At 57.6% G+C, this 17,455-nt stretch overlaps 1 protein-coding gene across 1 annotated transcript; it reads right to left on the bottom strand.

Annotated features, from left to right (window-relative positions):
• Positions 1 to 518: 518 nt before the first annotated feature.
• Positions 519 to 17,175, bottom strand: LOC136387843 (tripartite motif-containing protein 26-like). Its single transcript, XM_066359945.1, is given in 9 exon segments — positions 519 to 948; positions 950 to 1,272; positions 1,750 to 1,782; positions 2,058 to 2,173; positions 2,544 to 2,566; positions 4,255 to 4,485; positions 5,075 to 5,170; positions 5,361 to 5,858; positions 15,310 to 17,175. Coding segments are annotated over 8 exon segments (1,632 nt in total). The 5' UTR covers positions 5,802 to 5,858; positions 15,310 to 17,175; the 3' UTR covers positions 519 to 579.
• Positions 17,176 to 17,455: the final 280 nt, after the last annotated feature.

The raw sequence follows: 17,455 nt of genomic DNA, 5'->3' as shown, positions 1-17,455 counted from the left end.
AGTGGATGGAGGGGGGTCCCGCCTCTCCCTCGCTTCAGGTGCTCCAGTCAGACACCGGAATCCCGTCCGTCCCAGAAACCGGAGAGACGGTCAGACACCGGAATCCCGTCTGTCCGTCCCAGAATCCGGAGAGACGGTCAGACACCGGAATCCCCGCGTCAGTCCCAGAATCCGGAGAGACGGTCAGACACCGGAATGCCCCCGTCCGTCCCAGAATCCGGAGAGACGGTCAGACTCCGGAATCCCGTCCTTCCCAGAATCCAGAGGAGAGACGGTCAGACACCGGAATCCCGTCCGTCCCAGAATCCGGAGAGACGGTCAGACAGCGGAATCCCATCCGTCCCAGAATCCAGAGGAGAGACGGTCAGACACCGGAATGCCCGCGTCAGTCCCAGAATCCGGAGAGACGGTCAGACACCGGAATCTCTGCGTCAGTCCCAGAATCCGGAGGAGAGACAGTCAGACACCGGAATCCGGAGGAGAGACGGTCAGACACCGGAGTCCCCGCGTCAGTCCCAGAATCCGGAGGAGACACGCAGTCCCGCGCGCAGGGGTCCAGGGCAGGCGCCCAGGCGGGGCTCAGGGTCTCAGCAGGAGGCGCGTCCCAGGCCACCTGAGCCACAGGAAGGGGACCAGGCGCCGCGTGAAGGTGGCAGTGAAGGTGTAGATGAGCTCCAGCGACTCGGCGTTGGTGAAAGTCACGGTGCCCTCTTCGTAGTCCAGAGCGATGCCCACTCTCCGGGGCCGCACGGCCGGGGAGAGCTCGACCTCGGGGTCCGTGCGAGCCCAGATGCCTGCGGAAGAGAGCCGCAGCGCCCACACCCCGTCCTGCGGCCGCAGGGGGAGGTCTCCCTTCCTCTTCACGGAGTCCCGGGCCACCCCCACCATGCAGCTTTCCAGAACCTCCGCCTCCTCTTCCTCCGCCTCCTCTTCCTCCTCCTCCCCCCCACAGCGACTGCTCATCCTCATCCGTTTCCCAGTCGCCGTATTCATCTCCGACCTCCTCCTCCTCCTCCTCCTCCTCCCCTTCCTCCTCCTCCTCCTCGTCCCCGTCGTCTTCATCCTCAGACCAGCTCTCCCTGTCCACCTCCACTTCCCAGTAGACCTTGCCCCAGGTGAACCCCTTCCTGCCCAGCACGGCCGGCTCACAGTCGAACCGCTGGGGGCCCGGGAAACCGCCCTGGTCCCAGCTGTCACTGTAAGTCACACACTTCCAGTCCCCCGACAGCTGCAGGTACCTGCTGGCCGACTGTGGGTCCAGGGTGACGCTCACTGTGGGGACAGAAGAGGTCACAGGGTCACCAGTGGGCTGGGAGGGGCCCCAAAGCCTCCATGGCGTCCACGGCAGGGTTGCACACAGCGCACGGTCCCCGTGCATGGCCCTCGGGGGTGTACGCAGTGCCCAGCCCCACAGCAGGGCTGCCAGGGAGCCGTCAGAGTCGGCTCTGAATACAGGAGGCGTGGGATTGGGCCAGACGAGGAGAAACTCAAGTCACAGGGCAGGGACCGGCCGCAGGACCTGTGAGGCCGCAATGAGGGAGCCCGGGCAGAGAAGGCCCGAACATCACCGGGAGGGGCCTGACCTGCAGCCTGAGGACAGCAGGGTGGTCAGAAGACACAGGGCGGGGCTGAGGTCGGCAACTGGGAGATTCTCCTGTGCCCTGGGAAGGGACCCACCTCCCCGGGCCCTGGGGGACTGTCACAGACTCTGTGGGGAGAGGTTAATCCAGAAAACCCCTGGACACTCACCTGTCTTATATTCCAAGTCTCTCAGCAGCTTCCCTGGGAAGGACAAAAGGCAGCATGACCCTCAAGCCCGGCAAATTTAGAGGCTCCATCCCTGGGTCCCCGGAAGTAGAGTGAGAACCACCAGGCAGCCCTCTGAGGGCCAAGACAGGAGAGCAGGACAGGAAGGGCAGGCACCTCAGTCAGTGATAGCCCGTCCCCTGGTGCCTACCCCCGGGGTCTCCCCGGCCCCCCCACCCTGGGGTCTCCCCGGCCCCCCACCCCGGGGCTCTCCCCGGTCCCCCACCCTGGGGTCCCCCCAGTGCCCTCACCCTGGAATTCTCTCCAGCCTCGCTGCAGACACACAAGCTTATCTGAGAATTCTCCTGTCTTCCTCTTAGTCACGTGGGCAATGGGTTTCTCCATCCAGAACTTATTCCGTGGATACCTGAGACAATGACACACAGTTTCTCTGTCCCCATGTTTCCCTCAACCCTCAGGACAAGCCGGAAGGGGGAAGGAAAAGGGTGATTATGCCCCGTAAGACAGGGCCACGGAGCTGGGACCCCACAGGGGACTTGTTCCAGTGGACAGCAAGTCCTGGTTCAAGGATGTGTTCTCACTTACCGGGCGGGGGAACTGTGATTTGTGGGCACTTTTCCCGGGGGGAATTGTGATTTGTGGGCACCTTTCCCGGGGGAACTGAGGGCTGTGGGCACCTTTTACTCCCCATTCATTCAAATGGACGTGGTCAGGGAACGGGGAGGACATGGGGACAGGGTGGGGGGTGAGGCAGACTCCAGAGAGGACGCTCTCACCTGTTCAGGAAGTCTCTGCCGTCCTGGAGGGAGAAAGCACAGGGTCAGTGTGAGTCAGACCTCACGCCCCTGCAGCAACACCGCTCTAGAGAGGGGACGCAGCCCCTTCCTTACGCAGCGGCGTTCTCGTGGATAAAACAGCAGACACAGCAGCGACAGAGCAAACAGGGCCGGTGGGGACAGAGAGGGCAGGGCCAGCGGGTCTGAGGCGATGGCCCGTGGGCTCAGGTGTGCAGGACAGTGTGCAGGCCAGGGAGAGGACGGGCAGGTGGAGAGCCCTCGGCAAAGGCGGCAGGCCAGGTGGCAGTGGGCGGAAGGGTGTGGGTGGCATTTACACGGTGTTCTGGGCACAGCAGTAACCACCCACGGGTTTCAGGTGGGGGTGCCACACGCCTCCGCTTCCCTGTGGCTGTGACGAAGCATCTTCCCCTGTCCAGGGTCCCCTTCTATTAACAGGACCCAGCAAGAAACTGCACTCCCCAGGATCCCTGGTAACCGGGGTCTGGACACGAGACCAAGCTGGTCAACAGGATGCAGGAGGAGGCAATGACGACAATTTGAGGGTCGTGTCCCTTAAAAAAGAAAGGAAACTGCCTTCTCCTCCTTCCTCTCTTCTCTTGGCTGAATTCTGGACATGGTGATGGTCCTTGAGAGCCCGGGCTGAGGGAGGCCCCGTGAACACAGCCCGTCTGGAGGCCGTGCTGGGGGCCAGCTGACAGTGAGAACAGCCTGCAGCCGCAGCGGCCGAGACAGAGAGCCACACGTGTCCACACAGACCCGCCCGCACAGCTGTGGATGGTCAAGAGCACTGTGGCCCGAGCTGGAGGAAGGACGGTGCTGTCATGTCTGTGTGGGGACAGGGTGGCCCAGGAAGGGGTCCCTGTGGGATGCTGGTTATTTCCTTCTGTGAGTCTAGAGCCTCCGTGACGTCTGCATTGAATTCTGCGTTCCTTTCGCTCACTCACAAATATTAATTAAGTGCTTCCTACATGCCAGGCTCCGCTCTAGAAGCCTGGGGCACAGCAGTAAAACAAACAAGCAAGCAAAACAAAACAGTGCTGTGCAAACCTCAACCTCATAGAGCTGACCTCGTGCAGGGAGCTCTCCATGTAACACACACCGTTACAGGATCACGCGAGTGCTTGCGAACCAAATGGAATGGGCTGTCGGTCACTGCCGGTGACCGTCCCCAAAAGTCTCAGGAAGAAGGGGGCCCTGCAGCGGGCAGTTCTGTGAGCTCAGAGCCACACCTGCTCGGCCAGGAGGCCGCTGCCCAGGGACGGCGGAGTTTCTGGCAAATCGTTCTAATTTGTCCCTCCACACAAGCCAGCCGCAGCCGCCTTGGGCTCAAGTCAGAGACCTTTGGGCTCAAGACAATGAACTCAGGGTCATGTCTATGATCCCACACTCAAACTGGATGAGCCCTCAGTCAAGCCGGGGACCTCGGGGTTTGAACCAGGGACCTCAGCCTCCCAGGTCGATGCTCTGTCCACCGTGCCACCGCCTGGTCAGGCTGAACGTTTCCTTTTTTAAGTGTCAACAGGCCAGTCATCTCATCTGATGTCCAAGCCACCACTGGTACAGGTACTTGGGGGCAGGATGATCACCCCGTGTTTCAGAGGAGGAAACCGAGGTCCCCAGTGGGAGTGACTCCCCGGGGGACCGATGCCCTGGTGCCCAAGCTCCCTGCCCCCCGGGGAGGAGGTCTCACCTGCATGAGCTCGGCAGCCGGCTGCTGTGCCCTGCCCTCCAGCTCGGAGATGAGGAGCGTCAGCCGGGCGAGCTCCCTGCCGCTCCGGGCCTGGTACTCCTCCCTGCCCTCCGCCAGCTCCTGCTCCAGCCTGGTCAGCTGGTCCAGCAGCCGCTGCTCCCGCTCCCGCAGGAACTGGTGGCCCTGCTCGAACTCGGCCACTATGGCCTGCCTCTCCTCCTGGAGCTTCCTCTGCAAGGACGAGAAGGGAGAGGGGTGATGCTGCCGCCGGGGGCTGGAAACCCCACAAGATCTGGTGTGAGCAATGCTCCAGAAGGATCCTGCCGCCCTAGCGGCCGCCACTCATGAATTCTAGTTCCATCTCGGGGGGCGGAGGGTAAAGGGATTTTCCAGCATGCCTGCGCCAACCTCCTCTCCTCAAAGAAGAGTCGGGGGCCCTGGCCAGTGGGCTCAGTGGTAGAGCGTTTCCCGAAGTACACGGGGCCGTCTGTCCCCGCGACCAGCAGCTGTGGGGGGCGTGGCCACGTGCGTCCTCAGCCCGCCCCTCCCCCGCTCCCAGGAATCACGTCTTGCCCCCCTCCTCTGTGACAGGAAGGGCGCAGCCAGGCCCCCCTCAGAGCCCCACACCTGGATCCTCTTTCAGAACCGGGGCAGCTGCATCAGGTGACGCCTAGGAAACCCACTCCCTGCTCAGACCAGGACACGGGCCAGCGCCCAGAGCCCGGGGGGCCAGCGCAGGCCTGCCCACTGCTCCTCCCAAGCTCAGGAGCTCCAGCTGCGAGGCCCACGGCCTCAGTGTCCCCTCCGCAGCCTCACTTACCAGCGCGGCCGTGGCCTCAGCTGCTCCCTTCGCCCGACAGCCCTGAACTTTGTCTCTGTCTCTCCTTAGAGCACTCAGGTGGTTCAGGATTTTTTCCTGTAGAAAGACAAGCAGTGGGGACAGGTGGATGCTCTGGCTGGGGCAGCAGCAGGTGGACTCAGGCCGAGGAGTCCCTGGCCAGCAAGAAGCCTTCAGCGGGGCCTCGGCCGGGCCCGTCCTCCACCATCCAGGTGGGCGCAGAGGAGGGCGCGGCCGGCACCGTCCGGGGTGGGCGAGGAGGGCTTACCCTGTGGGGCTGGGCGGCCTTCTCCAGCAGGACGGCCGCGTGGGCCTTGTGCTCCCGGGACTCCCTGCAGAGCACGCAGAGCAGCTGCCCATCCTCCTCGCAGTAATAGTGCAGCTTCTCCTGGTGCCGCGGGCACAGCCGCGCGCCACGCTGCTCCTCCCGGGCCGCCCGCTCCGGGGACCCGCCCCTGTCCACCTTCAGCCGCTGGATGCTCTCCACCAGGCTGGCCAGCTGCCACACGGGGCGGACGTTCTCCTTCTGAAAAGGCTTCTTGCAGAGGGGACAGAGGGGGCAGCCTGCGGCGACGGGGGGGACGTCGGCGGCGCAGCCTCGGCAGAAGACGTGACCGCAGTCGATGGTCACGGGGTCCCGCAGGTGATCGAGGCAGATGGAGCAGGTCACCTCCTCCTCCAGGCTGCGCAGTGGTGCCGACGTGGCCATGGCGTCCTTAGTCCTGAGGTCAGGGGCGTCTGCTCACTGGTGGGGGGGCCTCTGCTCCTTGGAGACCAGACACGGAGTCAAGAGCGCACCCGGCAGAGGGCAGAGGTGACAGCCTCAGGCGGGGCCGCCAGCCCCGGCCACCCAGAGGCACGCGGGGTGACAGCCAGGCTCACAGAAGAGCAGAGCGAGAGCACCCACTGACCACCCAGCACAACCTCTCCCTTGACAGACAAGGACTCAGGCCCAGAGAGGGGGGCTTGGCAGAGCGGCGAGCGGAGCTCCCGAGCCTGAGCCGTGGGGCCGGGGAAGCACTCCTTCCATCAGCTGACGCACCGGCTACTAGAACAAGACACCCGGGGCTCCCTGCCGGGACACTGTCCTCGTGAGCACACATCCTACAGCTCTGCTGCTTCCCACGAGCCCCCACCCCCGACAGTCAGGAGACCCCTTCTGTTTGCTCCTCCGGAGTTGCAGCGACTAAGAGCATGGGGGTTCTTGACCAAGACGCAGCGACAGGGTGAGCCCTGGTCTAAACCTTCACAGACGGGCTGCGCTGTGGTGTGGGTTTGGTTCACGTCCACTGGACCGCCTGCGGGCAGAGCACAAGCCGGCCACACCGGGCTCTCTCCCAGCTGGGACTCCCCCTGCGGCGGGCCTGGCTGCCCTGCTGGCCTCACTGAGCTCCCCGTGGGGACGGGACACACGCTCAGCCGCCATGATGGCCACGTGCTGAGGGCTTGGCCCCGGAGGCAGCACAGGAGCTGAGCAGAGAGGACCGGGGTCCCTCCGCCTTTGCAGCCCCGCCCACTTCCTGCGCCAACAACACCGCCTCCCGCTCCTGATTCTGGGCGACAGTGCAGAACTCTTGGAAGCACCCTGGGCCTCAGTTTATCCATCCATGAAACGGGGAGGGGCACCCGCAGGGTTTCCTGAGTGGGCCCAGTAACCGGGGCCCCCACAGCCAGGAGCGTTCAAAGCACCAGACGCAAGGGCAGAGATCTCAAGTTGCAGTGAGAGAGGAAGCGAGGGAGAACCGGCCACGGTGACACGGGGTCCTCGAGGGGCAGGGCCAGGCGGGGCTCACGGGCCACCACGAGGCTGGTGCGGAGCCGCGTGGACACGGGAAGTCAGCATGGGACACACTGAGCCCGGCAGGGCCCCGCGCAACAGCTCAGCGCCTTCGTGTCTTCCACCTCAGTGATGGCAATGAGCTAGAAATGACCCCCACCCGCTGAGACCCAGAGGAAAAACAAAGCAGGAACAATGTCTCCTTCCTGAGGGTCTCACAAGTGATACTATGTAGTGAAAGAACCGCACAAATGGAAGGGACCCTGCAGCTTCAAACAGTCCACTGGACGCTGGGATGGAGTCAGAGCACCATGGCTTTAAGACACGATGAGACCCTGGCCGGGGGATCAGTTGGTTAGGGCGTCATCCCCATGGGCCAAGGTTGCCAGTTTGATCCCGGGTCAGGGCACCTACAAGAACCACCCCTGAATGCATGAATAAGTGGAACAACAAGTCTGTTTCCCTCTCTTTCTTCCTTCCCCTCTCTCACTCTCTAAAAATCAATCAATACATTTAAACAGAAATCAAATAAAATAAGCAATTTCTCCTAGAAGTGAACTTCTGTGAGGCGCATCTCACAAACCCGGAGAGGACAGAACTCGGGCAACAAGAGAGTGATCTGGGCCTGGACACTGGAGGGGTGGCCACGCCCCTGCGGACACGACCACACCAGTGGCCTGGACCCCCCAGACTTCACCATCATGGCTGTGCTGTGGTTACCGGCAGGCCACCAGGCAGTCTCAGGAGACGCCAGTTCTGTGGACAGGGCATTGCTGAGGCCCACAGGGGTCACTGTTCTATCTCCCCCCCGCCCCCCCTCCCCAAAGGGCAGAACGTCAGTGGTGCTCTGAAGCTCAGTGCGGCCGTGCAAACCCCCAGGACCAGGCCGAGGCTCACTCTGACCAGTGGCAGTCCGCACTGTGCTCAAAGGGGCATAGAGGCTGCAGCCACCAGGGAGGCAGATGGGACCAGGCTTTCAAGTGTCGCTGAGGTCCCTGGTCAGTGGCTCAGTGGTAGAACGACGACCTGGTGTGTGGACGTCCTGGGTTCGATTCCCAGTCAGGGCACACAGGAGAAGCAACCATCTGCTTCTCTTCCCTCTCCCTTCTATCTCTCTCTCCCCCTCCTACAGCCCATGGCTTGATCGATTTGAGTGCATTGGCTCTGGACGCTGAGGATGGCTTTGTGGAACCTCTGCCTCAGGTGCTAAAAATAGCTCAGTTGAGAGCATTGGCCCCAGGTGGGTAAAGCATTAGCCCCAGATAGGAATTGCCAGGTAAATCCAGTTGGGGCACATGTGGGTGTCTGTCTCTCAATTAAAAAAAAATAAAAAATAAAAATAAAATAGCCTGACCAGGCTGTGGTGCAGTGGAGACCCCGAGGTCGCCAGCTTGGACCCAAGGTCGCTGGCGCGAGCAAAGGGTTACTTGGTCTGCTGAAGGCCTGCGGTCAAGGCACATGTGAAAAAGCAATCAATGAACAACTAAGGTGTTGCAATGAAAAACTGATGATTGATGCCTCTCATCTCTCTCCATTCCTGTCTGTATCCCTCTCTCTGACAGATAAATAAAGTGTCCCGGAGGGTTTTACATAGAAGGTGGCACAATTCATCTGACAGGTTACTGGTTGTTCATTGACCACTTTCTCATACGTGCCCTGACAGGGGGCTCAAGCCAGGACCACAGGGACATGTCTATGAGCCCACGCACAAGCCGGCGACCTTGGGGTTTCCAACCTCAGTCCTCAGAGTCCCGGGCCAACACTGGATCCCCTGCGCTGCTGCCTGTCCCAGGCAGGTCCTGGCCTATTGAACACCAGCTTCCCCCAGACCCCAGAGACTACGCCTGCCTTATCCAGAACTAGAAAGCCCGGCGGTCATACGAAATGACCGCTGTTCTAGATATTATAAATTGTAGTTAAAATGATTTGTGCAAAGGTGTCTGCTAATTCAAACTGAATTACCCAGGGCAGGCGGCGAGGACGCCCCTTTGCTTACTGCCCCACCGGGTTTCCCCCTTCTACTTGCTTAATTGCTTAGAGTGCAATGAAGGAAACCACTGGAGGTACATTTTTTAAGAGCCACCACTAGCTCAATAAATAAAGGTGATTTAAATAATAAAATGTTAATTCACATGTCAAAGATCTCTTTGTACACATTTCTTGTGTAGATCTTTTCATCATTTTTAAGCTCGCCTTGCAGAGGACCATCAATTATTTTTAATTTTACATCCTTTCTTTCACGAACTCTTGAACAGGCAACATAAAGTTGACCGTGTCCAAATGCAGGCTCAGGTAAAAAAATGCCAACATGCTTAAGCGTTTGGCCCTGAGACTTATTGATGGTCATAGCAAAGGCAAGTTCTACAGGAAATTGTCTACGTCTCAATTGAAACGGCAACCCTGTTTGAGATGGAGCCAAATCAATTCTTGGAATGACATGTATTTCACCTTTAGAGGAGCCAAAGACTTAGCTATTATGACATTATTTTTCAATTGGAGAACCTCTAGTCTTGTACCATTGCAAAGACCCCTTCTGGTGTTAATATTTCTTAACAGCATAATAATTGCTCCAATCTTTAACCTCAATTTGTGAGGTGGCATACCAGAAGGCGGGACTATTTGAATGCCGTGGCAACTTCACCCCATTGGCTAGTGCAGTTATGCAAGCAACCAATAAGCTATCGGCAACAAACAGACACTTAAGCCGCATACAATAAAGATGAGCCAGTGCCCGCCCACGTGGCCGCATACAATAAAGATGAGCGCAGTGCCCGCCCACGCGGGAAACTGGCTGAGGACGGGGCGACGCCCACTCAGGGCACCAGGAGCCCAGGAACGCTGCCCGGGGGTCTGCGAGCAGTCTTAGCCACGTGCTCTTCTCTCCAGCAAGGCGACTTCAGCGTAGGGCCCAGGCAGCGACCACCCACCGCGGAACCCCAGGCTGGGCTCCAGGAACCAGACAGAACCAGGAGACGTGCACAGGGCTGATCCGGTGCCCACGCCAGCCAGCGGTGAAAACTGCTCTCCCCTCTCCTTCCGTTTCAGGCCTCCGTCTGCAGAGGGCTCGTTCTCCTCCTGGTTTTGAGCTCCAGAGGCCTCATGGAATCCTATTGCCTTTCGGGAGGGGGAGGGGACTGCCAACACGTCTGTGAGACTCAGTCACGTGACCGTGAGCCGATTTTTTTTTGGGGGGGGGGGTTCATTGTCATTGCTTGGTGACGACAGAGTTCGACTTCTGATGCAGCCTATTTCTGATGGTTTCCCGTTTGGGACAATGACTAACACGCCACATTGCCAGTCGGCAGACAGAGGCAGCCTCCCCTGGACTAGCTCAGGCCAAACGGTCATTTCTAACGGGTCTGTACGCTGTACCCACGCACCTCCCCACCAGCAGGCAAGGAGCACTCACACTGCACCCACACCTGGCACTGTCAGCACTCAAGTTTCTGCTGATCTAGTGGGTGGGAAATAGAACCCCACGGCGAGTGAGTGAGTGCGTGTGCGCGTGCAAAATGCTATAAAAAAAAAAAGGAAAAGAAACCACTGAGAGAAGCCCAGTAACAGCCAACGGGATCCTCGCAGGGGCTTGTGACCCAACTCAAGTGCTGTGGTGTTTATCTTTGGGAAAAGGGGTTCGCCAGCTTCCCTTCTTCCGGTCCCTGTCTGGGGATCATGTGCTGCAGCCAAAGCTCTCCCTCAGCTGGAGAGAGAAGCAGGAGACTTAGCCTCACGGCCCCCAGGCCACAGCACCTGCTTCAGGAATGAGAACATGACCCGTGACCGCCCAGCCTGTCACCAGGACCCCCAGCTGGGACACCAGAGGGAAAGACTCTTGTGGTCTCTTAATAAGAGAACAACTCAAGAGCTGATGTCACCTGGTGAGAAGCTGCTGGAGCCATTTTGCTAACCAGAGGGTTGGCCTGTTTTGAGAAGGAAGCCACCCCACAGATGAAGAAACCACGCCCACCGTGTGACTCCCTGCATCAGGCTGTGATGAGCTATCTACCCCTGACCTTCTCCACCACACGGACCCACGACGCCCTTTGCTCATCCAACACGGCTTGTCTGTCATCTGGAGAAAAAATAAAACAGAAAAGGAAAGAAAAAGAATCCTTACTGATACATCGGAGGAAGTTATTGAAGATGACCAGGCTGAAATAGACAAAGACTCTTATGCAGAAAAATGAGCCTGTTTTTCCAGACAAACAACGTAGAGAATATCAGCAGTTCTCTGGCCCTCACCTGAGGACGACCCCCTGCCAGGCTGACGGATCCACACACGCTCTCAGCTGCCATGGCCTCTCCCCACAGCTCCTAGAAATTCGGAGTGAGGAGGCTTCCAGCCCAGCTACATTCTAACCAAGCCTAACGTGAAGCGTTCTGGGGCAGGACCCAAACCCGGACTCCCACCGAGCCTCAGCCACTGTGCCGTGCAGCCTGCAGCTGGACTTCTGACCTTCCTGGGTCATCATGTCACCAAGAAGACATGGGAGTGGGAGGGAATTAATGACCCAGGCCATTCAGAGGCGTGAAATAGAAAAACAAAACAAAACACAATATAAATACATATATATATTCCTGACACAGAGCTCCCGAAACCCTGTCATTCCCGGGTGGTGACGAGCACCAGGAGCAGCTCTGGTTCCAATGAGGTGACTCTGGTGACTCTGGATGGCCTGTCACCAGAAGCCCCAGCCAGGGTGGGGAGCTGGGAATTCTCAGCCCCATCTCCCACATTTGAGAGGGACAGGCTAGAATGGACTGACCGTGTATGGTGCCCATGTGAGGAAGCCTCCAGGTGGGTGGACACATCCTCACTGGGAGGGTGACACACCCCAGTCCACAGGGACAGGAGCTCCTGGACTCAGGACCCCCCCAGATCTCAGTCTCTATGTCCCTTCATCTTCCTGGTCATCTGAACCCGTATCATGTCCTTCAGGAAACTGGTCAGTGTTAAAAGTGTTGGGCTGAGTTTTTCCAGTTACAACAGGACAAACAGAAATAAAGGTTTGCAAGTCCGCCAGCGTATTTAATGTGCCACCTGAAGTCACTGCTGTTACTGAGGCCAACCAGGCTCTGGGTCAGAGCGCCGACCCCAGACACCAAGGTTGTAGGTTCAACCCCAGGTCAGGGCACGTAGCAGACTCAACCAACAAATGTATCCGTGAGTCCATGTCTGTCTGTCTGTCTCTCTCTCTCCCTTCCCCCGCTCTCTAAAATCAATACTAAAAACAAAACAAAACAAAAAAAGAACAAACAGAACACGGCAAATACGGCTGAGCTTTGGGGTCAGGACTGCAGTGTTATTGAGCTAATGTTTCACCATCTGGCTGCCAGGCAGGAAAACGCCAACTTGTCAGATTTAATTTTCTTTCAAGGTCATAAATGGAGTCAGGGAACTAAACATCCCGGGTCAGGGAGATGGAGCTGCTCTTGACCGCTCGCTCCCTGGAGGAAGGAGGGGTCTAGGCCATCGGCGAGGGAGTTGACCATTTTTTCACGACCTTGAGATCGCCAGTCATCACACTGAGTATCTCTGAAATCAGTGGTGTTCAATTTGGCGAAATATTTTTTTTTCTATGAAAACAAAAGGTAACGGACGGTGCCTTCGACCTGGGGGGATGTGTCCTGTGTCCTGCAGAGGAGCTGCCAGTCCTCTGATTCCCGTTACTCTCCCGCTTCCGGTCTTAACCGCGGTCAGAGCTGCAGGGCGGGCGCACGAGCCCTACACTGTGGCCTTACTTACCACCCACCCCGCAGGCCTGCTTCCCCTGCTCGCTGGATACAGAGAGGGGAGGACAGCCCCTCCTAAGGCCCCCAGACCCCACCCCTTGTCCTTGGACGGGCTCTTTCATCAGCTCCAGCTCACACCCCAAGGCCTGAACCAGATGTTGTGACCCTGGATCCGGGAGGTCCTTCCTTTGAGTAAGTTAGTAAGTAAGGCAGAAAAGACAAATTTCCCACGTGAAATAATTCCAAATACTGTATGATAGTTTTCCTGAAGTGGGGGAAATATATTCTCCACGCCTTAGGTGTGGACTGCACATAGTGGGACTATTTTCCAAAGAGCACAGTAAGGGGGTGTGTGTGGCAGGAAGTGTTGGTCAAATAAGTTTGTAAATATGATGTATATGCTTGCTCGTGTATAGTATGCATTGGGTGTGGGGGACAGGCTGTAAGCTCGCAGGGTCCTTATAGCCTAAGGCTTAGTTTTAAGACTAAGCTTTTCCCACCCTTTTATTTTTATTTTTTTATGTTTTTATTTTTTGTATTTTTTTGAAGCTGGAAACGGGGAGAGACAGTCAGACAGACTCCCGCATGCGCCCGACCGGGATCCACCCGGCACGCCCACCAGGGGCGACGCTCTGCCCACCAGGGGGCGATGCTCTGCCGTGACCAGAGCCACTCTAGCACCTGGGGCAGAGGCCAAGGAGCCATCCCCAGCGCCCGAGCCATCTTTGCTCCAATGGAGCCTTGGCTGCGGGAGGGGAAGAGAGAGACAGAGAGGAAGGGGGGGGTGGGGGTGGAGAAGCAAACGGGCGCTTCTCCTATGTGCCCTGGCCGGGAATCGAACCCGGGTCCCCCGCACGCCAGGCCGACGCTCTACCGCTGAGCCAACTGGCCAGGGCTTCCCACCCTTTTAATACTGAGATCTTTTCAACATCCCTCTAATACTAAGATCTTCTCAAAACTAAGCTTTTCCCCACTGTTGCATGATGTGGGGTGGTGCACTCTTATGAGGAATCCCATTCATGCCTCAGATAAGTGGCTTTGTATCAGAGACTTCCTTATTTTGCATAGGAGAAGCAGCCAAGATGGCGGAGTGCTGAAGGAGAAGCCAGTTTGTGCAGAGTTTGTGCAGAGAGAAGGAGATGGGGAACAGAGGTGAATAAGGCTGGTGAGGTAGAAACCTTTGATTCTAGGAAACTCAGATAAGTCAGTGGCTTTGGGAGCCCTGAATGGAAAGGGAAGTGTTTTCCCACTGTGTGTATTTCTCCCTCACCGAGTGCAAACTAGGATTAAAGGTAATGGCCCACCAGTTCTTGCCTCCACTGTTTCATTACTGTCTGAATCAAATGCAAACCTGCATGAGCCAGGCGTCTGTGATGGTGGCCATGGCTTCTGGCTTTCCAGAGGGTAATAGAGTAACTTTACAGAGAAACCTGACAATCGCTATCTCGGCCAGGTCAGTGATCAAGATCAACATCAAGTCATCAATTATGCTGATCTTCTGTTGTCCCCCCCCCCCCCCAGCTCCCAGGATAGCATAGGATGAAAATGGTTAAGTATCTGTGGGTCTTCCTCCCAATAACGCATGAGCGCCCTTCTCAGGAGAAAACATTCAAATTCCAGCAGAGGGACAGACTACAATACACCTGACCAGTGTCAGACCCTCAAAACTGTCGCGGTCATCCAAGACAAGGGCAGCCTGGGAAAGGGCCGCGGCCACGGGGAGTGTGAGGGGGCGAGGGAGTCCCGCGTGGGAGTCAAATGCGACACGGTACCCCAATGGGATCCCGGGACAGAAAAAGCACTCACGTTTAAAAAAAACTAAAGAACACTTAACTGTTGTGGACTTTGGCCAAGAACAAACGTGCCCTCTGATGTTACATTGTTGATAAAAGGGGGAAAGGTTTCGGGTTATAGGGGAACCCTCTCCTCTCTGCACAGTATTTCTGTACAACTACAACTGTGCTACAAAACACAGCCTAGGTTTTTTTTTGTTTTTTTTTTTTAAAACGGATTCTTTTTAAACTTGGGGATACACTTGTAGGGATTACGGCTCTGGCTAAACAGGTCCAGGGCCCGGGGTGGCCGCTGGACACGGCGTTTTCCCGGGAAGGCCGCTCCTCCCGCGGCGCGAGCACCGGGAGCACTGGGGGACCCGGGGGCATCGAGAGCACTGGGGACACCCAGAGAACACGGACTTTGAAGTCGGTCGGGCCCCCACCTGCTCCACAAGGACCTTCCCACACTCCCTCCGAAATCGAAACCAGGAAGAGAATCAGCAGGGAAAAGACTGATGCGTCCCAAGTACCCGTGACAGAACCGGTTTATTCGGACCAGAAAAGGAAAAAAATTAAAGAAAAATAGGAAACGAAAGAAAATATGACTTCGGTTACAATAAGGGGCTGGACAGCGGTCGGGCTCCGAGCTACCGGGCGCCGTGGACGCGCTTCCCGCCGCTCAAGCGGCGAGAAAAAACGGGTGTCTGTGCCCGGCGACTAGGGGCGCACGGAACCCGGGTGCACTGCCGGGAGCGGAGGGGAGCATGGAGCCGGGCGGGCAGCCGGCAACGAGGGACGCTCGGATCCCAACGCGCAGCCGGGTGCGCAGCCGGGCCGGGGTCGACAGCAGGACCCTGGCTCGCACCCGACCGCGGGGACCTGCCGCGTGTGACGCGGCTCCCCTGCGTTTCTCCCCGGACGCCCCTACTCACCGGTGCCGAGCTCCGGGGCTAACGTCGCCCGCGTTCCGCGTCCCGCGGCGCTCAGATCCCGGGAGCGACCCCCCGCCAGCACCGAGCACCGCAGCGCTTCCCCGCCGGGTAACCTCCCGGCCCTTCGCAGCCGTCTCCACTGAGATTTCTCCCCGACCAGCTCCGGGATTGGCTCCTGCCGAACTCCGCCTCCCAGTGGGAACCTCAGACTCCTCCACGTCACTGATCACGGGGCAATCCTCCGCGCCCCCGCGGGGCTGGGGACTCAGGCCGGAGAAAAGGAAACTGAAATCGGGTTCGGGTGGGGCCGTAGTTGTGCGTGCGGTGGGCGCTGTGCGTCCCCGGGTGGAAGAGTCCAATGCTGAGCCATGACGAGACTCCCTTGCGGGGCTCTGGGAAGCCAGGTCCCCTCTCCGCGGCCGGATTCCGCACCGCCCCATTCCTGCTCTCGGCTGGACCAGGGCGAGTGAGCCCTTTGCGCTACGTGGAGCTCCGGGAAGTAGGACTCCCTGTTCCCGTGTGGCCTAAATTTACTTCCTGGATTAGGGAGGATCTTTTAGCAAGCAATCATCTAAGTGGGAAGCGCCTATGATTGATAGAGGGAACGCAAGGGTCAAATTTTAGCTCCGTGACAGTCAATAGGCTTGAGGGTTAGTGCAAGGAAAAGCTTTGTTCCAGGAACTGGCAGACCTACAAAGGCGGATGTAACGGCGGGCGCACCGGGCGCGCGTGCTCTGGGTCCCAACTTGAAGCTTTTTTCTAACGCAAGGGGTCCAATACTTTCTTCTGCGCCCGGGGCCGTAACCGACCTTAATCTGCCTCTGCAGACCTAAAGGGGACTAGGTGACTGAAGGAGACCCGCAAGAAATCTATACACTTTTGTGCCCTAGGGGTCTGCAGGCAAAGCCTTTGTGCTCCATGGACAGGCCTGCTGACTGATCCAATTAACTTGGACTATGATGATGAACTCCCCCTGGAAATTCCAAAACACTTACTTCCCCTTTCCCCCCTTACAAAAAAGTTGCTTTGGGATAAGTGTTGGAGCCAGCTCTGGGGACATGACCCCACTTCCTTAGATTGCTGGTCACCTGAATAAAGCGCCCATAGAGATCAATCCCTGTTTCAGTGAGAAGTGAAAGTTCACCTCTCAGTGGCTGAAGTGGTGACAGGCAGTGTTTCCAGTTTCGCGATGAGTAAAGGGCATTACATAAAACATCCTTAAACTAGGCGCACATTAATAGCCCCACTCGACAGACAGGAAAACGGAGGTTCCACAGTGTGGGGCACGGGCCTGGCTCCCCGGGCCAGCACTCAGAGGCTCATGTGCACATCCCAGGAGTCCACCGGGCCCTCAGTCTTTTGGAATCAATCTCCAGCCACGTAGGAGGCATCTCTCTAAGGAACAGCTACTCCCACGCGGGGAGGATCAAGGGAGACATTCTGCTGGGCATGCGCAGTGGGAGCTAAACTGGTAGCCCTTATAGGGCTGTCAGTCTAACCTAGAAGGATCTGATTGGTTAGTGGGAAGAACCAATCTAAGCAGCGAAATTTGGAAACTATTTGGTTGGCTTTAAGGAAAACTCGTCCTTCCCAGCCCCAAAGTATAAACAGAGGTAATGGAAAGCCAGCCTCTCCCTCTGCCTTCCTGCGTGGGAATGCCTGCTCACCTCGTTTGCTCCTATGTTGCGTGGGCGGGCAGCCCTCTGTGGGCAGTCTCCCGAGGACAGGCTTTGGGCAGCGCCCGGTGTGGACTGAGCTTTGATACGGGCTAACCCACGGTGCAGAATATCTGGAATCTGATCTTGATACTGGGCTTGATGAAGACTAGACTGGGCTTTTCCCTCGGCGGGACAGATGGAAATAAGACCTTGGTGTAAAGCCAGGAGCTGCCATCGTGGCCATTCACATGCAGGTTCCCATTGGATTCGGACAGTCGGTAAAGAAACAAGGGAGCCACAAACTGGTGGGCCATAGTCTTTAAAACTAGCTTGCACCCGGCGGGCAAGTAAAAATATACACACTGGGCTCCGAAACTGTTGGGCGGATAAAATGTATTATGCTCACTTTGTTAAAGATGCCATCGCCCAGGTGATATTAATGTGTGTTGAGAATCATTGTAGCCTGAGGCTTGGTTTTGGGATTAAGC

This window comes from Saccopteryx leptura, chromosome 1 (assembly GCF_036850995.1).
Source record: "Saccopteryx leptura isolate mSacLep1 chromosome 1, mSacLep1_pri_phased_curated, whole genome shotgun sequence".
NCBI classification, from domain to species: domain Eukaryota; kingdom Metazoa; phylum Chordata; class Mammalia; order Chiroptera; family Emballonuridae; genus Saccopteryx; species Saccopteryx leptura.
Note: the sequence above shows the minus strand (reverse complement) of the source record. Positions and strands in the feature narration are given on the sequence as shown.